Here is a 26,501-nt window from a genome sequence, read left to right on the forward strand (position 1 = left end):
GATATCCCAATGGCTTGGAGGTTATCTCCCAGGAGCCAGACAGAGCCAGTTTTTTCTTTGGAATGTGAGGGTTTGAACACCCCAAATCTGCTGAGTTAAACTTCTACTTCACAATAGAGAGTTTGAGTGACTACGGGTCTTAAATTAAAAAAATAATAATAATAAGGAAAACAAATAGAGATCTGAAATCCTAAAATATGATACCTGCAAAAAAAATTGTCTATATCCATTTGTTCTGATGAGGAGAAAAAAAAGTATGAGTAAAAAGAAAACCAACTTCATAGGATCACAACTGGCTTTATGTTTGCATGGGGACCCAGGTGTTCTGCACAGTGTAGTGGGCATCAGTGGAATAATTTGTTGCTCTAAGTGATCCTAATAGCATGACTACCTAAGGAGTGAGTTGTTACTCACCACATTGTAAATATTTCACTGTCACTCCCATTAGCAGTTCTATAAAAGAAAGTTTATGTTGTGCTAAAGTGAAAATTTGAGAATTGGCTACTTACCAATCTTTTTCTTTTCATTTCACCCTCCTCCGACCCCAACTCTGCACCCTATTACTGTCTTTTCTGAACTGCTATGTGTCATCTCTGAAGATGTTCCAGTGGATTCGATCGCCATCGGCAGGACTGGGTGGACAGCGGATGCCCTGAAGAGGTACATGTGCTTTCTCATGACAAGATTCTTGGAACCAAGCTGCCATATAGAGTTGCTACATCTTAATGAAGATGACATCTAATTTAACAAAGATATCCAGCAATTATCGAGCCCTTAATATGTGCCACACGTTTATCTCTATTTAGTCTCATACCCTTCCTGGGACATGGGAGCTGTTATCACCTCCATATGACTAAGAGAAGAGGGAGAGGTGAGGGGAGATGGTGGGGACGGGGGCGTTGAGGGTATTAGAGTTAGGTGTGTGGCTAGGAAATAGAACCAGAATTTGAATCTTACAAGCAAAAGGCAATTCTCTTAAACACTTACTGCTTTTCTAAGATCTCAGAAGCCATTGTTCATCCTTTTTGCTTGAGTTACAAAACCAGTGGTATGGAAGAAAAGACTGATTGCAGCAAACTAATGTAAAATAAGTTAGAAATAGTATAACATGGATACAATAACCTGAGACAAAGGTGATGGAGACAGCGATGCAAGGATGTGATTTAAGCAGGTGTTATGCAATCGCAGAAGCAATTTTATCCTGTTTAAAATTTTCTAGTGAATTGTATTTACACTGTCATTTCAGGTCAAATGAACATATCCTATTAGGGTCACAAAGAAAAGTATTTGTTTTTTTCTGCCTGTGTTAAGTTTTGGGGTGTGAATTTTCAATGAAAACTCTTAACAATTACACAAGTTTTCTCATTCAGGAAAAGCAAACCATGTGAAAGTGCTCTCTTTAAAACTATTGGGAGACCAATGGTTATTAGAGCCTTTTTTAAAAACTAAGTTCTTATTTATGATGTCCTATAAATATCTTTAGAAGAACATCTTTGAGAATATACTTGATTTTTAAGTGCAGTATTGCCAATGCAGCTTTAATCAACTTTCTGACATTCGTTTGAGAGATTACAGTGATACACACTAATCTATCTATTTCACTTCACTTATAGAACAACATCATTCAAAGTGAAAATATACTGCTGGAGCGATGGTTGTGTTTTCAGATTGATGTTTCTTTCATGTAATCATATTTACCTCAATGAAAATGTTGAAATTGAATAGCTATAGTTGAGTAAAGATCGAGAGTGTAATTCAGACATCCTAATTTTCTTGCCCACCATGAACCAAGGAAATAGAGAAGAAGCCATCATGTTTTAGATTGTCCAAAATATATCTGTGGAGAGTTTACTATATCTGGTGGAATGTGCCAAGCACTAAAATTGCAAAGAAAAAAAAAATTACCCCCTATTCCCAAGGATCTCAGAGTCAAGTATTTTCAATATTCAGTGTTCCCTTTTAATTATGTAATTAAATTGTCAATATTAGTGGCTTTGTGTTGAGCAATTCTGTCCTTCTAAAAGTCACTGACTCCAGTCCATCTTCTGTGCCTAAAACTAGAGTTAGATTTTCTTTCTGATCCAGTGAGATGAATTTACTCCATGAGTGCAAATCCTAATATGAGCACTTACTATAAACTGTTCTAACCATAAATAATGTAAAAATGGAAGAAGTTTGTCCACCAGGTAGATACACCACTGAACAAAGGGCTATATTTAGAGAAGGACATGGACAGAGAGTAACTATAAGGACGTGGTGTTGGTAAGTAGCATAAGGGAAGGTTTTCTTAAAGAGGAGATATTTGAGATGAAGGATAACTGGACCTAAGAGGAGAAGTGGTGAGAAGTGAGGTGGGTGAGGTAAACAGAGCCCCAACTATGACAAGCTGAAGGAGTTTGAACTTTACCCTAAAGACAAGGAAAGTATGGAGTTTCCTCAAAAACTAAAAATAGTACTATCGTATCATCCAGCAATTCCACTTCCAGGTATTTACCCGAAGAAAATGAAATGCTAACTCAAAAATATAACAGCATCCCCGTGTTGATTGCAGCATTATTTATAATAGCCAAGATATGGAAATAACCTAGGTGTCCACTGATGAATGAATGGATAAAGAAAGTGTAGTGTATGTGTATGAATGTACACACACACACATATACATACAATGGAATATTATTTAGCCATAAAAAGAAGGAAATCTTGCCATTTGTCACAATATGGAATGATCTTGAGGGCATTATGCTAAATAAAATAAATCAGATAGAAAAGGCAAATACTGTATGATCTCATTTATTTGTGGAATCTAAACAAAACAAAAACCAAAGAAAAAAAAAAACCCAAACTCATAGATAGAGAACAGATGAGTGGTGAGAGTGGGTAGAAATTAAATTATAGGAGGGGCTCAAAAGGTGCAAACTTCCAGTTATAAAATAAATAAGTCCTAAGGATTTAATGTATAACATTGTGACTATAGATAATAATACTTTGTCACATAATTTGAAAATTACTGAGAGTAAATCCTAAAAATTCTCATCACAACAACAACAAAAAAACTTTTTGTAATTATGATGACAGATGTAAAGTAGACTTACTGCGGTAATCATTTTGCAATGTATAGAAATATCATTATGTCATGCACTTGAAACTAATATATTGCTATATGTATATCTTATATCTCAATTTGAAATACAAAAGCAAGGAAAGGATTTTAATCGTGGCTTTTTGGAAGAATCACCCAGCTATGGGTGAATAATAGGTTATGAGGCGAGAAGCCAGTAACTTGACTATAGTAATAGCCCTGGCCAGAGATGCTGATGATCTGGCCTAAATCAGTGGGTAGGGAGTGGTGACCACAGAAGAGATGGAGGAAAGGATCAGTAGTCAGGTAGCTGAATGGAAATGAAGACTCTGAAAGTGTTTTAAAATTCTCTTTATCCTTTTCTTTCAAAAAATCTTTTTAACACTGTATAATATTAATGTAACTCTGAAACACATTGAGCAAACGAAGCCCTGTGATCATGCTACTCAACATATGAGTGAGATTACCAGGGACTATGAAACTGGCTATTAGCTCCTACTCCTTTGCATCTGTGCCCTTCCCTATTCAAAACAAACAAAACTCTTCTGAATTTTTAATTTATCACTCAGAATTTTGTTTTTAACACTTATCTGTATTGGTGCCATGATGATGATTTATTAATTTCCATAGCAATATATTCCATGCTATTAATGTACCATTAATTCACGGGGTACCTGAATGTCTCAGTCCATTGAGCATCTGACTCTTGATTTTGGCTCAGGTCATGATCTCAGAATCGTGAGATCGAGACCCACCTCAGGCTCTGGGCTCAGTAGCAGAGAGCTCTGCTCTTCCCCTAACTGGTTCAAAAAAATTTTTTTAATCTTTTTAAAAATATGCCATTCATTCACTTACCAAATACTTATTGTATGCCCAAGATGTCACAGGCATTTTTTTTAGGTACTAGAATGGAATAGTTAGGGAAAAAAATTGACAATTCAAAGCAAATTGCCAAACTCTGCCTTACTAGAGGTTACATTCTCACAATCATATTTTCTTCACTCAGTCTTTGGTTTATGGACATTTGTTTCAAGATTTTTCTTCTGACAGAAGTGTCTTATGCTTATCTCCTGAATCAAATGGACACAAGTTTCTCTAATATTCCTAAAAATAGAATTAGTCATTGTGAGTTAGGTAAATGCTCAAATTTGGAAGATAATGTCAAACTATTTCCAGTTTATCCATGTTCCACTACCAGCACGATGCTGGAACTCAAACAGGCTCCCATTATTTCATGATCCCTACAACTCTGATTTTGTCAGATTTCTTCATTTCTACAAATCTAATGGGTATAAAATGGTATCTTATCAGGAACTTCATTTGCATTTCACCAATTATCAAAGAAATTGAATGTATTTTCATATTCTTTTTGGCTTCTGTGTATCTCCTTCTGCCTTTCCTTTTCTGTGAGATGCCTCTTCATATCTTTTTGTGATTTTTCTATTGAGTAATTATCTTTCTCTTTTTATTACAGACAGTAAATATCCATTGCTAGTATGTAACAGACGTAATAGGTCTGATATATAGCCACCTTATAAAACTCTCTTACTATTTTAAAAATATGTATCAAGATACTTGGTGGCTCTCTACATAAGCAATCTTATCACCTAGAAATAATGAGGTTTTGGAAGTAATAATCTAGAAATAATAATAGTTTGGGGGGCATCCCCCTCCCACTTTTGTTTTCTCTCTCTCAAATAAACAAATAAATCTTTTTATAAAATGAAAGTTTTGATTCTTACTATCCTTTATACCTTTTTATTTATTTTTGTTGTATTCTTACTTAGCTGGTATCTCCAGTTGTATGTATCTTCCCCAGATTTTGCCTTCTCTTTTCATTTTCTCCATGACTTTATTTAGTTGACATCTATTATCAATCTAAGGTACCAAATCAATCAATCTTTTATTTCCTGGTTAGTTTTTGTGTATATGTATCTTCAAAATTCGTTGGAACTTGTTCATGGAATAGTACATGGGCAATTTGTGCAAATTATCTACATGTCCTCAAAAAGAATGTGTGTTCTCTAACCAATTGGGTGTCAAGTTTAGTAATGTAGTATTTAATCAGACTTTTCTCTATCCTCTTTATTTTCACCTTTTGGACTCTTTGGAGATACTCTTGACCTTCTTATCACTTCCTTGTATCTTTTAACCTCCTCTTTTATATCATCTATCTTCTTATTTCTCTGTGTTGTCCTGGGTAGTTTCTTTAAATCAAACAAATCAACAGTAGGGATTTTCTGAAAAGGTGTTGTGGAAAAACAAGCAAAACAGGGCAAGATATCTGAATCAACTTGCCAGTTTATTAATTCTGTCTTCATCTTGTTTAATCCACTATTAAACATATTCATTGAAGTAATAATGTCAAAAAGAGTATTTTTCATTTCTAGAATTTAAAGTTTATACTTTATTAAATCTGCCAAGACATTTTTCTAGTCTATGTTACTCGTTCAATTTGAAATTTTATTTCTTTAAATATTTAATATATAATTTTTATGTATCTTATATTGGATGACCACAATATCTTAAGATTTTGGTATTTTAAATATGTTGTTCATTGTTTTTGCTAACTTTGTCAGTTTTCTTGTTCTTTTTGTGTCCTTTAATTAGGATTGCATTTTTATTTGATCTTATTCCATGGTAATCCCTGGGACCTAAATAGATTGTATTTTCCACCAAAGAATGTTTGATGAGAACCTGAGAGTTTTAGGGGATACCATATGTCCCTATTTAATATAGAGAGGAGATGTTTAGATTTATCTCAGCCATCTCCTGCTGGCACAAGGCTTGATCTCCTTGAAGCACTATTGGGTTTTAACATTTCTTGTCCTCTGGGAAAATCCTGCATTTTTACCTTGCTTAATGTGTATCAGACTCTTACTCTATAGCACATAGCTTTTGCTTTGTTTTGGGGGAGAGACAATAAAAATGTACCATTGGAGATTTTCTTTGCTTCCTGCAAATCCTAGTAATGATAAATTCATTTTATCCAGAATCTACTTGTTTTGTAGAAGGAGGACCATTTAGTCTTTAATCTGCCTTTACTGCTCTAAGTGAAACAAGTTCAGGATGTTACCTTAAACATTAGAGTGTTTGCTAATACTGGTCTTTGACAATAGAAACACAGGGGGAGAATAATATGTGGCAAGTTCCATTTGAGATGTATTGAATTTGAGATGTCTGTGACACCCACATGCATATGTTAAGTCAATAGATGAATATTTGGGTCAGAAATCCAAGAGAGAGATGTGTATTGTTGGTATCGATTTATGTAAATCAACATAAAGATGTGAATTGAAATCATGGGTGAAAATTGCTAGTGAGAATGCATATAGCAAAAAGATTAGTCAGGAAAGATCTATAAGAATTACGAACACGGGATCCCTGGGTGGCGCAGTGGTTTGGCGCTTGCCTTTGGCCCAGGGCGTGATCCTGGAGACCCGGGATCGAATCCCACATCAGGCTCCCAGTGCATGGAGCCTGCTTCTCCCTCTGCCTGTGTCTCTGTCTCTGTCTCTCTCTCTCTCTCTCTCTGTGTGACTATCATAAATAAATAAAAATTTAAAAAATTAAAAAAAAAGAATTACGAACACATAATAGACAAAAATTAAAAGGAAATAAAGGAGTTATAGAAAGCTATCAGAAAACTGGTGAGAATATGTGTCACAGAACCCAAAACTAGAAAGTGGACAGCTATGTCACATGCTATGAGATATGGAGAATAAAGACGATTTTGTGCATAAGGAGATATTAGAACCACCAGCATAAGAAATTTTAATAAGGTTGTATTGGATACATTTTCATAAGTGGGGGAAATGAGAGTCTGTGAAGACCAGGGCAGACCAATCTCTCTGGAAGTATGACTGAATGGAAGGAAAAGTAGAGGAACGTCAGGATGCATTGTGGAGGAGGAGGAGGACTGAGTTTTTAAAATAAGATTGGGCATACTTAAGTGTGTTTAAGTGCTAATGGGAACAAGGCAGTAGAAAACTCAAGATTGAAAACATTGAAGAGAAAGGATGACATTAAATGAGCAAACTCACCATACCTGAGTAAGTGGGCCAAATTGGGCCAGAGTAGAGGTAGAGAGAACAGCTATAAATACTGAGACCCATCCATTATCACAGAAAGAAAGAGGGATAGGTCAGTATAGATTCAAGCAAGGATGCTGATTTGTGAAGAAATGTAGAGTTCTTGCTGATGATTCTTATCAAGGAAATAAAAGGTGAGCCCATGGGGTAATACTGCAAGAGGCTTTATGGGATTATAGTTTTCAGTAGAGTGGAGAGGGTTTGAAATTGATAGGACAGGGGGACACTTGGGTGGCTCAGTGGTTGAGCACCTCCCTTCTGCCCAGGGTGTGATCCCGGAGTCCCCGATCAAGTCCCACATCAGGCTTTCTGCATGGAGCCTGCTTCTCCCTCTGCCTGTGTCTCTGCCTCTCTCTCTCTTTGTCTCTCATGAATAAATAAAATCTTTAAAACAAAAGGAAAAGAAAAATAAATTGATACAGTGATGGCAGAGGATACCAGCAAAGCAGGGCACTGTTGCCAAGCATCACGGAAAGCCCGATGAGACCCAGGAGGTACATTTATGGAATTCCCGGTGGTCGGAGTGGGGGTCAGGAGGCTCTGTGATTGTCCTCCAGCTGCTCCTGGCTTAGTTACAGGCAGGGAAGAGGCAGATTTTTTTTTTTTTTTTTTTACTCCATTCGGTATTGGGGATTTTCTGAAAGGGTGTTGTGGAAAAACAAGCAAAACAGAGCAAGATATTTGAAGGAATTGAAAAGAGAGGTTGAAGTGAGGCGGGAAGGAGATTGAAGGGTGAAAATCATTGCACTTGGGCTTCCTGTTCAAAGGAGCTGCAAAAAGATATGTGGAAAGACTGTAAAGAGGACAACTGGATCTATGATCTCAAACAAAACTATCTCCATCTGCTGATGAGGTCCAGCTGTGGGGGTGATAACTGATGTGGAGTTAGCGAGGAGACCATTTGGCCACTGGGGCTGAAAAGATGTGGGCACCTATGTTTGGAGAATTGAATGACCCCTAGGATATTGGGAGTTGAAGTAAGGAAGAAACCTGTATCATATCCCATTAGTAAAAAAGGAAGCCATCTTGGGAACTTTTGCTGAATTAGTGATTAGTGCAGTGTACTTCATTAAGGACAAATAGAAGTTTAAGAACGGAATTGGTTTAGGGATGCCCGATGGCTCAGTGATTGAGTCTGCCTTCCGCTCAGAGCATGCTCTCCAGATCTTGGGATTGAGTCCTGCATTGGCCTCCTCGCAGGGAGCCTGCTTCTCCCTCTGCCTATGTCTCTGCCTCTCTTTCTCTCTCTCTCTCTCCCTCTCTCTCTCTCTCTCTGTGTGTGTGTGAGAGTCTCTCATGAATAGATAAAGTTTTTAATTTTAAAAAAAAGGAATTTATTTAGTAATAATTTTCAAAAGTGAGATGAGTACCGCCCAGGTGCAGACTAGTTATCTTCCACTTAAGACCTACCAACAGGATAGAGTCCTTTGAAGAACAAAGAGGTGAGGACAAACAGCAGCTTCTAAACCATAAAAGTTTGGGTGTTGGAGATCGTTGCTGCTGAAGGTCAGAGTATTTATTTTTGCAGGCTCTAAATAAAAAATAAAATATGCATCTTTTCCTGGTATCTTCAGTCTAGCTCTGCTAGGGAGAAATAAGCTAAATGATTACAGGAGAGCCATTCAATCTTTTGCTTGACTGGTTTTGAATAGTTCATAAAAGAAAACAAAACTTTTAAATATTCTTTGAACCTGTGATGGATTCTTTTTGAAAGAATAAAGTAATATGGAGCATTTACCAAACTTTTAATATTTAACATTACCGGTTTGAATTGCGTTCTTTCTCCACATCCATAACCGTGTTTTCAATCTTCTCTTTATGCGCACATTTTCTTCTTGTATGAACTTCTCCCTCTTGACATCATGTCTTTTATAAATAAATTGGTATAAAATGTGGGGCAAGATAAAGAGTAATGTGAGAGGTTAACTGCAGGAATGATGAAATCCAAGTATCTGAAGGTGGAAATGCTTTGCTATATCCAGTTTTTTCCTCATCTTTTGTATACTTTGTAAATTATTATAATCTACAAATACTGCCCTATACAAAAATAACTGCTTCCTCATCTTGATCTGAGAGCCTTTTGTGTTTCACAACCCAACTTATTTGATGTGACTTTTTAAAATGCATGTACAATCACTCTTAAGTTTTCTCATTTGTTTCTCTTATTAGTCCAAAGAGAAGATGTGTGAGAACACAGAGCCAATGGAAAGTTCTTCTCAAACCACCACAACTGTACAAGCAACAACCACAAAATTCAGGGTCTTAACGACCACCAGAAGAGCAGTGACATCCCAGCTGCCCACCAGCCTGCCCACAGAAGGTACTCTAGATATTTTTGCTCTTTTTCTGAGGGAAGAAAAGTTGACATGTGCAGGAGTAGTTCTCTAGAAGGAAAGTAATTCTTTGGCAAATTGTATTTCTAAGGGGGAAAAGACAAAATTATTATGGAATAAAAATATGTGTTGGGATTCTTTTAATGTATAATGCCTTTTATTAAGATTTAGCTTTTACTATGATCCTGGCTCTTTGTCCTCCCTAAAAAAAGAAATAGAGATGTCCTTTTGTATTGCTAAATTGTATTGTAACTGAATTCAGCATTTCAGTCACAGGAGAGAAAGGCAAAATGCATATGGAGAAAATAGGTAATTCTATTTATACACAGTTCTAATATTTACCTTAATACAGACAATAAAATGTGTTTGTCTATAATCTATAGAGGGGCACTGTGTGTGTCACAGAAATTGTCTTAAAAAACATTTCCTCTACCAGGGAAGACAAAAATACTAGAGAATACATAGGCACAACTCATTGGGGGAAGAAGGTATATCAGCCAAAATATAGGCATTTATCCTGAGTCGTACCCCTAAGGAGAAAAATGAGGCTAGTTGGCCAAGAGTAAGCTTTGAGGGAGAAAAATGGTCTTACTTATTTAGGGTCATAAACCTTGCTTTCATTTGAATAATAAATTAAACTTGAAAGTTTTGCTTTTAATTGAAATTTAATTGGATATTGGAAAAAGTTAACTGGAATAAAGTTATAAAATGATATGAGGACAGCTGCTAAATACATTCTATTGCTTTTAAAACCAACGTTATATTTTAATCCATATTATTTTGGGTTGTTTATATAGCCTGTGAAATATTTCTGTAGTTGAATCCTACCCTGTGAAAATATCCCTTAAATTTGAATCTTATTCTTTAGACTAAAATATAATCACTGAAAAAAAAAAAAAAAAAAGGCATGCTGATTTGTTCCTTTTGTTCATTATGGGCGTGGTCTTTTCATATATGGTTTTGGTCATATTTATTAGCAATAAATAAGCATTTAACTTTTGAAGTTAAATTTGTAAATATTGAAAGATCTATTCTAATTAATTTGGAATTCTCTTGATCTTTATTTTTTAAAATGAATAAAGAAGGCCATAACTAGAGTTTAATTACAGTAAGTTACTTTAGAAAATTAAAAATAGTGCATTTTAAGTTAAAATTATAACTGTACTTTTCCCAAGATCTTAAAAATCTTATAATACTTTACTAAGGTTGTGATCTTAACAATCTTAGTAAGAAATCTTAGTACTACCTCATGTAAACTAGCACTTTGCTCTCATTGCACTGAAAATTAAGATATTGAAATCTATTCCTGCTATGAAAAGGCATTAGTAGACAATTACTAGTCATCAGATTTATGCACCATTAAAAATTATTTTTGTTACAATAACTTTGAATTTCTTTTCCAGATGATACCAAGATAGCACTACATCTAAAAGATAATGGAGGTAGGAATTGATATTTTTCTTTTATTAATATCTTTAGATACTAATTAATTTCATTTGTTTAAATATGAAAAAGGATTTGTGGGCTTCTAATATAGAGTGAGGTTGTATTTCAATCTCTGTTGATATATAACATGGGAAGAATTTAATGCTTGCCTTGAAAATTGACATGGTTTCAATGGTGGAATGAAATTTGAATCTGTGTGTTTGCCTGTAAAACTGCAGGACACCAATGACCAATTATTAAGTGAAAATTTATCCACACATGTTGCTCTTCTTTTGTGCACTATTGCTGAGTTTAATTGTATTTGAGTACCTACACAGCACAGGTATCGGGTTCAAATGGATTTTTTCCCCTTTAAGTTGAATACTCAATATTCTTTATAAATAAAACTAAGAAATAGAACAATATGGAAATATACCTCATAGGCCTTTTTATCTTTTATGTGAAGCAAGGGACAAAAATTAAATATGCAAAAAGAACATTTAGGTGGTTACATACTTCACATTTTTCTAAGACAATTTACAGCTAACTATAATGGTGCTTGAAAATTGGAGGAAAAAAAGTTTTACCGAAATAAGACTGTGAATATTGCCTAATATAAAATATTGCCTAAATTTTTAAAAGTAGTTCTTTTTCTATTAAACTATGTTAGCTCATATGTGCTTCTCTATCATAGTTTCCTGGATCTTGATAGAAGAGATTTTTTTATCATTAATTGTTTATTCAACTCAAGAAGGCGAGGTGATCCTCTTCTTAGCAGCCTCTTTTATGCAAATGTGGCCACACTGTGACATTAATCTAGACACAGTTTTACTTTTGCAGCCCCAGCTGATTTTGTAAGTAAGTCAAAATGAGATTTTTTTTAAAGGGATTTTTTTTCTTTTAGTAACAGTAGGGAATAGTTTCTAAATTACTCAGCCTGGGATACGTAACAAATACTTCAAAACTTTGATGTTTTCTTAGGTGACTGTATGATAAGATATATATACCATATGTATATTTAAATTTCATATCAAACCATTTGAAAGATAAGCTGCTTAGCCTCTTCATATAATCATTATTACATCAATTATCCATTGCCTTAGGTCTGTCTCATAATGTTTTATTTCATTGATTCCTTACTTATTATTCTATTAATGATATAAATGGATGTTTACAGATGACCATTTGCAACATATATGCAAACTAGAAATAAGTTAAAATCTTAGCATTTGAGAGGACTTTAACAGTTCCCCAGTTCAGAATTTCTCAGAGCAGCATGCACTTAGCTTCATGTGAACAGAAGTTTTAAACACCAAAGTAAGATATTACCTTATTTGAGGGAGAATAGTATGACATGAATGAAATGGAGGAGAGGTTCCTAAGAGACCTCTGTTATATTTGTTACATTTAATGCTTAAGGTGGGTAGTGGTTTCATTTCTATGCTTTCTTTTCTCTTTTTTCTAAATATTTAGAATAAATATTCTGTAATGGTTACAGAAAAATCAAAAGATTCATGTGAATAAATAGCTATGAGATACTCTGGATGAAAGGAAATTAAAGAAGTTTCTTTCCTGTTCAAAACTTTTAATGTTCGTTTGTTTATTCATTCATTAATTCCTGCCAAATGCCTAAGTGCAGGACACTGTTACATGCTTGGAGCCATCATAAGTGAACAAAACTTAGCCAAATCCCCTGCGTTAAAGGAGCATATATTCTAAAGAAACTTCAAAATAATGATAAAGATTTAGTATCTGGAATTTCTTGACAATTTGGTCATAAAACCTCTCTATAAGTTTCATCTCGTGGACTTAATGTTTTGTGAAATACACTTTGGGAAATCGTTCCCTAAAATATTACCAATTATTCCAAGGAAAATCCTTAGTTTTGTTTAGTGCAGCAAAGCAAAGAATCCTAGAACTTTGAAGATTTTCTTAATGCAGTGCGTTAGAACTACCTTATGATGTTGGCAAGTCAAGTGAAATAAGTTCCTGATGTAAATGGAAGACATTTTTCATTTTTGTTATCCTAGAGAAATAGACTGTTGACTTTTCAGATGATAATTAGATCATTAACATGCAGCATGTATCCCCCAGAATTCCAAAATATTGCAATAAGACTTTAGCTGTGTCTAAATACTGGAACTCATTTCATGTATAGGGTTGTTTATGAAGCACTTTTTCTAAAAGTACAGTCAGAGCAGACCAACCTAACCAGAATTAAGATAAATGTTCCTTCAGGGCACCTCGGTGGGTCAGTCGATTAAGCATTTGTCTTTAGCCCAGGTCATGATATCTGGGTCCTGGGATCCATTCTCTCTCATTCTCTCTCTCTCTCTCTCTCTCTCTCAAGTAAATAAATAAAATCTTTAAAAAAAAAAGTTCTTTCAAAACAGTACTTAAGGGAAATTACACATTACTTTTTATAGCACCTTCATTAAGATTGCATGCTTTCATTGTTTTTATCTTATGGAATTTGAAGATGCAAGGAAGAATTGCCAATTTAAATCTAACTTGATTAGTTGATTAAACATGTTGAAAACAGAATTCGGAATTGTCCTCCCTTTCCCCATCCAGGTAAACATTTTTGCAAGATGGAGCTAATAATGAAAAAGGATGCCTAATGTAAATGTTTTCTCACATTTATTGAGAATTTTTTTAAAAGCAAGCTAATAAATTTTTGTAATTTGCTATGTATTGTTGCAAAGAAATTTAGCACATTTTATTTCTTGATTTAATTTCATTTAATTTGCTGTTTGTAAAAGCATTTTATTATTTTTTTTCTAAAAGCATTTTAATTTAAGGGTCTGTACTTTTCTGGAAAAAAAAGGGTGACATTTTTCAAAATAGTCAGTATGTAGCTAGAAGCTAATGATGCTGCTTTTAGATATTGGATTACCTTGGCTCTCAGTCTTTCTGGAACATTTCTTTGGGTTAAAATAGTTGATTTTCTGTGAAATCCATAGCTGACATGATTATACATTCGCTTTCCAGGAGATTTTCATTCATTTTTGATATGAGAGTAGAAAACACTTCTGAGCGGCTGGTCACCAAAGGCACACAACAGAGTTTCTCATTCACAGGATCCAAAACTGAGTTCCAGTCTACTAAATCACTCTTGATGAATCTTCAATTGTGAATTGAGTTTCCTGCTACCTTTAGAGTAGAACAAGGTAGAGCTTCTAGAAGTTTGAGGCTAGTTTTTGGGTTGGGGAAGTTTTATTAGGCTTAAGGGTTGAGTGGAAATTTTAAGACCTATGTACAATTTTGGAGACAAGAACGTGAGAAAACCTAAACAAAGAGAATGGTATCTATCTAATGGGTGCACACCCCCCTTGGTGAGGTATAGCATGGATTGATTGTGGATGGTGGAATACAAAAACTTAGAAGAGCCAATTTAGGGACCCCTGGGTGGCTCAGTGGTTAAGCATCTGCCTTTGGCTCAGGGCATGATCCTGGAATCCCAGGATCAAGTCCCACACCGGACTCCCTGCATAGAGCCTGCTTCTCCCTCTGCCTATGTCTGCCTCTGTGTGTGTGTGTGTCTCATGAATAAATAAATAAATCTTTAAAAAAAAGAAGAGCCAATTTAAAGATAGCATTTTATCTCCAGCTATACAACTATCTCCAAATAGTTGGAGGAGAAAAAAAAAATAGTTGGAGGAAGGGGAGGATAAAAAGAAAAAGAGGAGGAAAAAGAAGTATGTGTTGAGTGTTTACTATATTCCTTAGCAGTGTTCTAAATGCTGTAATGTATTTACCTAATTTAATTCATGCAACACCCCTGTGAGCTGATCCTATTATTATTCTCACTTTATAGCTGAGGAAATGAAGGTACAGAAGGGTTATGTTACCTGGCTAGAATGTGGCACACCTGGGGTGTGACTCTATTTAATAATAGAGATTCCTTAATACAGACTCCAAGTCCTGACAACCTCTCAGTATTACTGTTCTCTTATAGTACAGATCTCTTACAATCAAGCTGCAAAAAAGGAAATGCCACCATAAAGGATTTTACTTACTCTTACTATATTATTTTTCCTTATCTGTAATAACTGATCATACTTATAAGTGTTTAGAAGTGTTTTCCTGTGTGATTACGCAGTAGTTTCCATTTTATCATTTCTATCAAAATCACAACGCATTGATTTTCCTGGTAACTGAGTAGTGGTCTGAATCACAGCCATGTGTTCTCCAAACTACAGGGCTACTCTGTGTTTATGTTCAAATCTAATTTAAAATTCTTTCAGGCTTCTAGGTTTCTCTAGAAATTCAGGTTTAATTTACCATGAAGGGGTTTCTACAGTGTGTTTTTTAAATATATGTATTTCTGTGAATAATGATTACAAACATTTAAAAATCACTTTCTTGGGTTTCCAAATCCTAGCAAAAACTTATTAGAGGAGTAACATTTCTAAGGAATGACCTAGTTATATATTATTGTAGGTATAACTATTAAATTCCTTCTTTGGCATTTGATTAGGTTGCTTCCAAATGACACTCACCACCTAAATAGAAATGTAAATGTCTTCAAGATGCTAGCCGGATAAAATTATATCTACAGCTGAAAAGAAGTTTGCAAGTTGGATCAATGGCAGGGTCCTTTAATTAAGAAGTAAAATCTTCAACCAGATTCAACTCAGTTGGGCAAATTGAATTGTACCATTCTGCTACACTGCAGATGTTAAAATTATTTTAAGCTCTAAAATCTTCTGATTTGATTTTATTATTTAAAATGTGTTGACTGAGGGGTGCCTGGGTGGCTCAGTCAGTTGAGCATTCAACTTCTGATGTTAGCTCCAGTCATGAGCTCTCTGGGTTATGAGATTGAGCTCCAAGTCAGGCTGTCTGCTGGGCATGGAGCCTGCATAAGGATTCTCTCTCTCCCTTTCCCCTCTGCCCCTCTTTCACTCTTTCCCCTCTCTAAAAAAAAATAATTAAAAAATAAAAAATAAATGTAACAGCATTCCAGAGTGCATTAATGTATTATGCAGATGGCACTGTGCTTGTCATTTATTCATATTGCTATGATTTTTGCTCCACCTGGTTTCTGAAAGGCTGCATTCTTGACTCAGAAGGTGGTGTTCCCAACAAAGAGATGCTGGAATAGCTACATTAAGCAGTGTGCAGAACATGATTGAGTTAATTCTGAGATACAAATCTGCAAAGTGGTTGATATCCAGGAGGAAATACAGATATACTTTGAATAAGCTACTATGAAATGGCTGGTATAAATTCTGATTCTGTTGTGTTTAGTTTCTTGTTTCTGAACATATCCCAAGACTTTTCATCCAAAGATAAAATGTTAGAACGTTGTTCTGACTTTTTCACTAGAATACATCTAAGGTTATATTTTTATTACCTAGTCCGTAGTGACAGATCAAGTGTCTAGTGTTTCATTTATCATTCAGTCGAATTGTTTTTTGACTTTAATACATAAATCATCAAAGTAACATATCTTTCATTTTCCCCCACCTTCCCTTGCTATTTTTTTCATCTACTTCTTTCACATAGATCATAGTCTTGTAAAGAAAGAGAAACTGTTATTTCCTTTTGACGGGCTATTGAATATCTATCACGTTCTGTTTCTAAAAACTGTAAAGTATCTTGACATTTGGTTTTTATCTTTTGCTTTGTTTGGCTACTTTTCATGGTAGCACTAAGTCTATTCTAAGTATATGTGTGCCATAATAGTGAAAATGTCTAATACTGCAGAATGTGATTTTGAATATCCCCTAGGATTAAGAGTTTCTTTCCTAAAATTGCATCCAAAGTAGTGGATCCCAACTTTTTTTGTACATTAGAATGACCTGGTTATTCTCATCTAATTTTATTATTCCAGTTTATAAAAACCCCAGTGGTCAGACTGTTCTTTACACCAATTAAATTTGAACCTCTGGAGCGGGGATTCAGGCATCAATATTTTTTAACCCTGCAGGTGATCCCATGTAAAGTTGACCTGTGAACAAGTGTTTTGATTCAATGCTTCATAAATATTAAGGAGCATCAGAATCACTGGGTGAAGAGGGAGTCTAGTAAAATGTGTTTTCTGCTATAATAGTTTTAGGATAGAACCCAAACCTTGACATTGCATTTCTAAAAGCTCTCAGATTATGCAGACACCACCAGTTCACAGACCACACTCTGAGTATCAGGAATTAAGTGAATTCTTCATTTCTTTGTGTCAGAGTCCCCAAAGTAAGAGTGACATATCTTACTCTGAATCTACCCATTGTTACTCACCTATATCTCATGACTCCCATAAAACATTTTAATTGATGACAACAAATTATCTCTGTCTCCATGTAGAGAATGCATCTTGCTCAGCAATGATAGGGGACCCTAAAGCATTATGTCTGTTATATCATTAATAAAAAATTAGTCCACTTTAGCTGTTGCAAAATTATTTTAGTAAAGATAATTACACTTTCTATATTTTGCTGAACCATGTGAAATTGCTTTTTGTTGTTTTTTGTTGTTGTTGTTTTGTTTTTTTACCATTTTGACCTACAAAAATTGCAATTTCATGGTTCAATCTAATAGTTTAAAAATCATTTTCCAGCATAGGAAAAGAAAAAGAAAATCACTTTGGAATATAATTTTTCCTTTTTATGTTGATTTGTAGATAGAATTTAAAGAGTTTGTGCTAAAAAAATAAAAAATAAAAAAAATAAAGAGTTTGTGCTGAGGATAGGACATAAAACAAAATGATATAGCAGAACCTCTTAGGAGACACATGGATACATGGTTTTAAAGAGGTACCTCCAAATACACTTTCCATTTGCCTTTGACAAAATGTTTTATTCTATATCTTTCTCTGATTGATACACACCTTCTTTTCTGTGCTCATCTCCTATATAATTTTCTATCTACCCTCTTTTTGTCAGAAACCTAGCCTTGGGAATCTCTTGTTAGAAGAAAGAAGCTCCCATATACCATTATATTTTGGAACCTGTGATTTATGAGAGGCCTCAAGAGCAGTTTTTGTGTTACCCAATATTTCTTGTTACCCTTCCTGGGGCAAATGTGTAAAAAGTTATTACAAATTTTTTAGTATGACTTATCTAGTGATGATCATAGTTAATTGCCTTGTGCTGCTAATATATATGTCACTAGAAAATTAACTCTTATGTTGATATGATTAGACTTGATGTCATTTATTCGGGAAACATTTCTTAAATACTGTGTGCCTGGCCCATTGGTAAATGATGGAGATACAAAGGTAAAAAAGACTGGTACTTGCCGTAAAGAAGCAAGTGTACTAGTGGGATGACATAAAGAAATAAACCAATAATTAAATGTGGTGAGAAAGTACAATAGACTCAGGGAAAGCTGTGAAGGCAGAGAAAAGTCATTTAAAGAAAGCTAAAATAATGAGAAAGATTCTCAAGAGAGATACTTGATCCAAGTTTTGAAGTATACATAGGATTTGTGTAGAAAAGGGACAGAAAAATGACACTTCAGCAGAGGGATCAGCAAAGACAGAAGTTCAGTAGCATGAGACATCAAGATCTTTTTGAGTAACTAAAGAATCACCACATCTTATTTGGCTAGGGTAAAGATGTACACAGATGGTAAAGGATGGTGAGATTGAGAGATAAGTAGGGGCTTTAGCACTCATAGCCTTTTATGCCAGGCAAGAGAATCTAAATCTTATCCAGAAATATTGGGAACCATTGACAACATTTAGACAGGAGAGTGCCATGAAAAGTTTTACATGTTTAATAGGTCATTCTTGAGGGATTGTGGGGAACAGAGGGGAAAGGAGTAAGCCTGAGGCCAGGAAACCACGTAGGAGATTGTACTAGTAATCCATAAAAGAAATACTGAAAGGCCAGAGTAATGGTTGATAGTAGGAATAAAGAAGAGAAACTGGACATGGGAAGCACTTTATAATGAAGTGAAGCTACATAACTAATATCTGATTGGATGTGTGATTTATGTGATAGAAAGCAACCAAGATGGCTCCCAGGCCTTGCACTTAGTCATATGGATGGATGATGTTACTGTTTAATAGGGGTACCAGAAGAGTACCAGAAGAGGTTTTGGATGGAGGCAATGAATTTAATTTGAACTTACTGACGTTGAAGTATTTGTGGAACATCCAAATGAAGATGTCCAGTGGGCATTTTTCTATGCAAGTCTGAAATTCACTTGAGAAATACAAGCAAAAGATATAAATTTAGGCATCAGCAGCATAGAAATGACAGTTGAAGTTAGGAGAGTGAATGAGATCACAGAATGATGGTATAAAAATGAAAAGAGCACAGAACTAAATGGAGTATGCAAGGTTTTGTTTAGAAAATGGCAAAGAGAGATAGCAAGAAAATCAGTAGAGTCTGTTATCACAAAAACCAAAGGGAAGAAAATTTCAGGAGGAAGTAGTGAACAGTGCAATGCTCTAGACAGGCCAAGAGAAGGAAAGAAAGAAAGAAAGAAAGAAAGAAAGAAAGAAAGAAAGAAAGAAAGAAAGAAAGAAAGAAAGAAAGAAAAGAAAGAAAGAGAGAGAGAGAAAAGAAAGAAAGAAAGAAAGAAAGAAAGAAAGAAAGAAAGAAAGAAAGAAAAATAGAAAGGAGAAAAAAGAACAGAAAAATGACCATTAGTTTAGGTAATATATTAGCATTTGTTGGACAGTTCTACAATGCACAGTTACACACACAATCCCTAGATAGAATTTGAGAAATTCACGGGCAATAGGGAAATTGAACTCAACAAAGGCAGGCTACTTTTTCAAGAAGTTCAGTGAAAAGGAAAGTAGAGACTTCTGTTGTTTATGATGTCATTTTATTTTAGGAGCCTATTTACAGGTTACAGATATTGAGTAGAAAGAAGTAAAAGAAAAGAGCTGAAAGATGGCCAAGAGTGTTTTGATATGTCTGCAAGTAGGGAGTGGTCAGTCAGCATGGATGAGAGGAGTTAGGTGGGAGGGAGAAGTTGAGAGAAATTCATTTGAGCTTTCTTCTTTCTCAGTGTAGAGGAGACAAAGTAATATAGGGAACGTAAGTGTGAGAGGTCAGAGTATGGTACCTAGGAGTTGAAAGAACCCATAAAACATTTCCAAGGGTAATGAAAAAAGGGGCTTCTATTAAAGTGTAAAGGGCCTGCCTAAGTATTTGGAGCCCACTGACCTTGGCAAACATTCTTAAATACTAATTTTTTTCATGTGTGCTTAAATACTAAATTTTTTCATGTGTGCTTCAATTGCCAAGGCTTATTTCTCATGTAATATGCTGATCTAGTTGAAGAAGGAAGGAAGGAAGGGAGGAAAGATATACTATTTTTAAAAAGATATAATGATTAAAGAAAGTAGTTTAATTCATTCGATGGTAAATTTAATCCTTTTCAACAGGTGGGTTTTCAATGACTTGCTTTTCCATTAAGACTAATTTTCACCTTAGTTATTTCCTGCATGCTCAAGTAATACCATGCAAGATTTTACCTGTATCATGGGTAGTGAAGGCAGGAGTCCTTATTTAACATTGAAGTATAATAGTGCTGTAAGTTTCTGTGACCAAATGTTATTATTTGTTACAGTAATGAATTAAAAACTTGATTAAATTTCAACCATAAGTGACTTTAACACATGTGAACATCATGTTCAGCAACCACTAAAGAAAAAGTACAAAAAATGTAGAGCTAAATTTAAATGAAATTCTAAGAAATACTTGTTTAGGCAGAAGAAGACAAGAGAGGAGGAAAAATGGAGAGAATTAAAATAGAAAAGTAGATCAAATCCAGCTGTACCAATAATTACACTAAATGTAAAGAGAATAATCATTCCTATTAAAAGCATAGATTATCAGACTGACTTTTAAGAAAGCAAGAGCCTCAGTGAGTTATGTTACACACATGACAATGTTTAACACCCAAAAAGACAGAACGCTAATACTGATGAGGATATGGTGCACCACAAGTCTTTTACATTGCTAATCAGAGTATGCTATAGTAAAATCACTTTGGAAAACTAACAATTCTATAAAGCTAAACATGTATCTTCCTTTTGATCCAGAAATTCCACTTCCATGTATTTATCCAAGAAAAAACATATCCATAAAAACATTTACAAGAATATTCATACAACTTTATTCATAATTGCCAATAACTGAAAATAGTCCAGATGTTTGGCAATAGAAAAATAAACAAATTGAGTATATCCGTACAGTGGACAACTATTCAGCAGAAATAAAGAACAAACTAGTGATACATGCAATGACACAGATACTTCTGGAAAACATCATGTTAGGCAAAAAGAGCCAATCACTACAGAGTACATACAGTACATGATTCAGTTTGTATGAAATCAATACAGGTGAAATTAATCTACTACAATAGAAATCAGCATAGTGGTTGGCCATCATGAGGTGGGCTGTGGTTAGAATTGACTGGAAAGGGAGAAAGGAAACTTTCTGGGGACATGAAAATTATTAAATTTTGTTCTATTGTACACTTAAGATCTGTGCTTTCCAAAGCTGCAATTTTATCTCCTTTAAAAGAGAGAAATTTTAATGTGTTTCTCCTAAACTAGATAACAATTTTTTGAAAGATCTCATGAATCTTCCAAGCTTCTTGAAATTCTCAACTAAATTTAGAAAGGAAAAAGGCTTAACCTTAGTGAACCAGCTTCTCTAATTAGTAGACATAAAATTCAACACATCTGATTATTTGATTCATGTTTTGCTTTAAATTATTCTTAGAACCTTCCCATGTAGTTGCTAATAGTGATAAAATTATCTAGCAATGACTGGGCTGTTTCTGGATGCCAGGCACTTTTCTAAGGGTTTTGTATGTCATCTCATTTAATCTTTACCGCACCCTATGAAGAACGTACTATTGTAATCCCATTTTACTCCTGAGGCAGGAAGCACTGGGATTTATGTAATCTGTTTAGGGTCCTATGGTTTGTAAGGAATGCAACTGGGCTTTACCAACAAATGATCTGGTGTCAGAGCATATGCTGTGCCCCCCAATGCCATCCTGTCCTGCAGGGAAGATTGCTTCAAATGTTATAGTCCGCTGTGTAGCCATTTGTCTGTCATTCTTCCTCTATTAAAGTTCTCCAACTACCACATCAATGTCAGAGTGAGCACTGGGACCCTTGTACCCCCAGACACTTTGAGACCAAGGCCTTTGCAACTGTAAAATGTGTCAGAGCGCCACAAACCACTTTGTGGGGCCATTTTACAAGGCTTATTTGGTGGAAAAGATTAGGATGAGACTAGTGCTCACCTCCTGGACTGGCCATGTTCTATCCCATATTCAACATGTGGAACTTGGTATCTTGGGAAACATGATATTCCAGGACCTTAGGGGCAGGCAGTTATGATAAACAATTTCATAGTATTTTCTTCTTAAGCAGGCTACCTGATTCTGCCCCTGCTAGGGGGACTAGATGAACTAAGTTTTGCCCATATCAATGCCAAGCAGTGAAATATAAATATTCTGCAAAACTGGCTCTCAATGGTTTTAATTTTTTCTTTCTACCTTTGAAATGTGGGCACTTTTTTTTTTTTTAGATCTGGCAGCATAATTTAAAATGAAATTCCAGGGACATCTGGGTGGCTCAGCTGTTGAGTATCTGCCTTCGGCCCAGGGCATGATCCTGCGGTCCCGGGATCGAGTCCCACATTGGGCTCCTTGCATGGAGCCTGCTTCTTCCTCTGCCTATGTCTCTGGCCTTCTCTGTGTGTCTCTTATGAATAAATTTTTAAAAATCTTAAAAAATAATAATAAAATAAAATGAAATTCCAGACCCAACCCAATTTTTTTTCCAGTTTCTGATTCTGTCTCTGTAAGATGCCCTAAACATACATGTAGTCCTGCCCATTTACCCTGCCAGAGGACTGTATATATCAAACCTCAACAAACAACAAAAGGTTTGTATGGTTGTTAAGAATACAAAAGGCTAAGGTTTTAATTCTAAGGCATACACACAGGCCAAAATGATAACTTTAGCAACTAAATTAAGCCATGCTTTCTTAGGAAACCCAAAATTCAGACGTCAAAGAATTTGGGATTGATTTAATAATATTGATTTAATATTCAGCACTTTTCAAAAGAAGTTGCTTATGGATAATCACTGAAAGACTGATTTTATTTAGATTGTTGACTGCACCTCAACAGCTGGGCTTCTTATTTTTCAAATAATGGCTGCAAGTTATATCTTGCATGGCCCATGTCCCAGCTTCTGCTGTGGTCTGGAGGAAGACAGTTAATGGGCCATGGTGGCCTGTTTTCCTAATGGTGGGTACACAGTGCAAGGTCCTTGTGATATAGAGCTTGCTCTTGCCACTGGAAAAGCTGCTAATGAGATGCGTTTGGATTCATGCACTTCAGCTTCAGTGAGAGAATGGATCCAATTTCCCTGAATAATCTCAAAAAGGCCTGGTCTTGACCTAGCAGTGCAGCCATGATTAAGAGGCATGGAAATACTAAGGGTCTATGTTAGCTGAGTGATTTGGACACACATTTGCCTTTCTACACTGATAGGAGCAAGGGGAAAAGGGTTCTTCCTTCATGTTGAGAAAACCTGATGGATTTGGAGGGAAGTAAACATTCATTATAATACCTATTGGTTTGTGCATAAATGACCTGTCAACATAAGTGACTTCCTTCTGGAATGGATGGGATTAGGTGGTAAGAGGAGTCACTCTGTTCTGTACTCACCAATCTTTTTTGTTTTAAGATTTTATTTATTTATTCATGAGAGACACAGAGAGAGAGAGAGACAGAGACACAGGCAGAGAGAGAAGCAGGCTCCATGTAGGGAGCCTGATGCAGGACTTGATCCCAGGACTCCAGGATCATGCCCTAGGCCAAAGGAAGACACTCCACCACTGAGCCACCCAGGCGTCCCTGTACCCCCAATCTTAAAAGTACTTTTGTCAACCTTATTTTGGGTATTTTGTATTCACTGTGAATATATTCATTAAGAAAACTCTAAATTTTTTCTATACTTTGAAACCTGGATTTCTTAACCTTTGCAAAGGCTTGGCATGAAATTAAAAGAGAAATTATTTCTATGAAACGCTTTAGTTTAATATTTGGTGGACGATTAGGTGCTAAGATCCCTTTTCTTTGAATTATTTTGTAGAAGTAGAGACACATTTTATTTTTCAAAAATAATTTTTAATTACATTTTTAGATGAAGACAACTCTACACAAAGACAACTTGGCATAGAAAGCTGATATTAAGAAAAGTTTAAAAGGTCTTATAAAGATCTTGGTTGTTGAAAATATTAGATGCATATGTAGACTATTTTTAAAAAGTAGTACAGGGCAGCCCCGGTGGCTCAGCAGTTTAGTGCCGCCTTCAGTCCAGGGCCTGACCCTGGAGACCCGGGATCAAGTCCCACATCAAGCTCTCTGCATGGGGCCTGCTTCTCCCTCTGCCTGTGTCTCTACCTCTCTCTCTCTCTCTCTCTCTCTCTGTCTCTCATGAATAAATAAATAAAATATTTTTTTTTAAAAAGTAGTACATATAAAGGGTGCCTCCATGTCTCAGTCACTTAAGTGTCCGACTCTTGATTTCAGCTCAGGTCATGATCTCAGGGTTATGCAATGGAGCCTCAAACCAGGCTCCATGCTCAGAGAGGAGTCTGCTCCAGATTCTCTCTTTCCCTTTCCCTCTGCCCCACCCCCTGCTCTCCCTCTTCCCTCCCTCTCTCTCTCATTCAAATAAATAAATCTTTTAAAAAAAAGTAGTACATACACATAAGAAGTGAAAAATGATAATGGATTATTTCAAAGACTTACTTGGGGTCTTAGGGCAATTAAAAACACTGTAAATCCCCTCTTTTTAGATGCTCATGCATATGCCTACATTAAAGCACTAATCATATAATAAAGCTAGAAGCAGTTGGGTGGTAACTGCTGTCCAAAATCCCTCATTTTGATGGAATCAAGCACTTTTTTAAAAAATATGATTTCACAGAAATTTTATTTAGCTTCATTTTTCTAAGATAAAAGGTAACGGATTATTGTTAAAAAAGGATTGTCATCCACTAAACTGTTTTAGTCCAGAATGTTTTATATGTTTCCCTGAATGAAATTTCACAGCTGCCCTGTCGGAGCACAGGCTACAAAAAGAGAAGCTGGGCCAGCTGTCCCTGCCAGATATTGTTCTCACCATACATAATGCACTTAGCTGTGTTTTGTGCACTCATTTTAATATCTTTTCACAGTACTTACCCAAATCCTTCCTATGGAGATATCATAATGTGAATTATGAATGTATTGCCACAGTGACACATATTGGGGATTAGGTATAGCTTGTATAATAGTCCCGAGGGACCCTTAATACCTGAATAATTTTGACAGATTGGCAAGCATCGAAAAAATAGTAACACCAGAAGAAACTCTGAATGAAGTCAAGGTCATGATCATAGATGTAGAAATTTAAAAGAGCTAAGGGGAAAAATAGATAAGCTACAAAATGAGATCGGTTACAAGGGAAACTTCCAAAGGAAAGTCAATTTAGCTAAAAATTTTATCACTTGATTTTCTTCCATTACATGCTTTAAGTTATAAATGGGTTAGATAATATTCCACAGGGAAAAATCGCGTGTCTGTGTGTGTTTTTAATCCAAAAATGGAACACTAATATTGTAAGCACTTACAGTTTAACTTCATTCTGAAGCTTTAAAAAAGAACATTTTGACATCACATGTATAAGATTTATGAATTTTGCACAGATTTGTGCAAGACTTTGTCCAACCCACGAGCTTCTTGGCCCCCCAAAGGATATTAATACATTGTGGAATTTATGGGCTGTAGCATTTCATTTTAAGGCCAAGAGAAGAGTTAGTTCTAAAGTGAATAAAATTTCAGACAAGGAGTATTTCTATTTTAGTTTTACTTTATTTCTGGACTTTAATTGCTGGCAAGATTTAATAGTGGGTACAGATCATTTTAGCAATGTATTAGAATCTTTTTAACATGTCGCAGAATTATGCTTCTAAATACGAAATATCAGTGCCACTTGATATTCTTATATAAATCCTGAGAAAAATACCAGGCCTAGAAAGAGCAAGGAGAGATAGAGGTTTAAAATCAGACACAACACTTTGAAGAAATAACCGGTCAACTTTTTTCCCTTCTTTCCTCTTCTTTCTTCTATTCATTTCATCTTTCTTTTATCAATAGGTAATAAACTTTTCTTGGAGTACAGCAATTGAAACACATTTGCATGAAGTCTTGAATATCTTTTTTTTTTAAGATTTTATTTACTTATTTGAGAGAGAGACAGCAGACAGGAGAGGCAGAGGGAGAAGCAGACTCCCCACTGAGTAAGGAGCCCAACTCAGGGCTCGATCCCCGGACCCATGAGATCATGACCTGAGGCAAAGGCAGCCACTTAACCCGATTGAGCCACCCATGTGCCCCTTAAATATGTTTAATATGTATTTAAAATTCCTTTTAAAAATCTGTTGTCTTTACTATCATGGTACCTAAAACTTACCCCAAAATAGATTGCTTAGATGAATTTGACAATTTTCACAGTCTTTTCTGTGTCTAAATATTGATCTGCCTTTTATAAAGTACTAAAAAGCTAGGAACTCATGGGTCATTCAGTGGATC

At 35.4% G+C, this 26,501-nt stretch overlaps 1 protein-coding gene across 2 annotated transcripts in view; it reads left to right on the forward strand.

The window, feature by feature from the left end:
• PLXDC2 (plexin domain containing 2) overlaps nucleotides 1–26,501 on the forward strand; it is a 451,801-nt gene that overhangs the window by 381,389 nt on the left and 43,911 nt on the right. For both annotated transcript variants that reach the window (XM_041765805.1, XM_041765806.1), the window contains 3 exons: nucleotides 600–660; nucleotides 9,340–9,490; nucleotides 10,907–10,945. In XM_041765805.1, the coding sequence (XP_041621739.1) occupies nucleotides 600–660; nucleotides 9,340–9,490; nucleotides 10,907–10,945 (251 nt within the window). The remainder of the gene's footprint in view (nucleotides 1–599; nucleotides 661–9,339; nucleotides 9,491–10,906; nucleotides 10,946–26,501) is intronic.

The sequence above is a fragment of the Vulpes lagopus genome, chromosome 8 (genome assembly GCF_018345385.1).
Source record: "Vulpes lagopus strain Blue_001 chromosome 8, ASM1834538v1, whole genome shotgun sequence".
NCBI lineage: Eukaryota > Metazoa > Chordata > Mammalia > Carnivora > Canidae > Vulpes > Vulpes lagopus.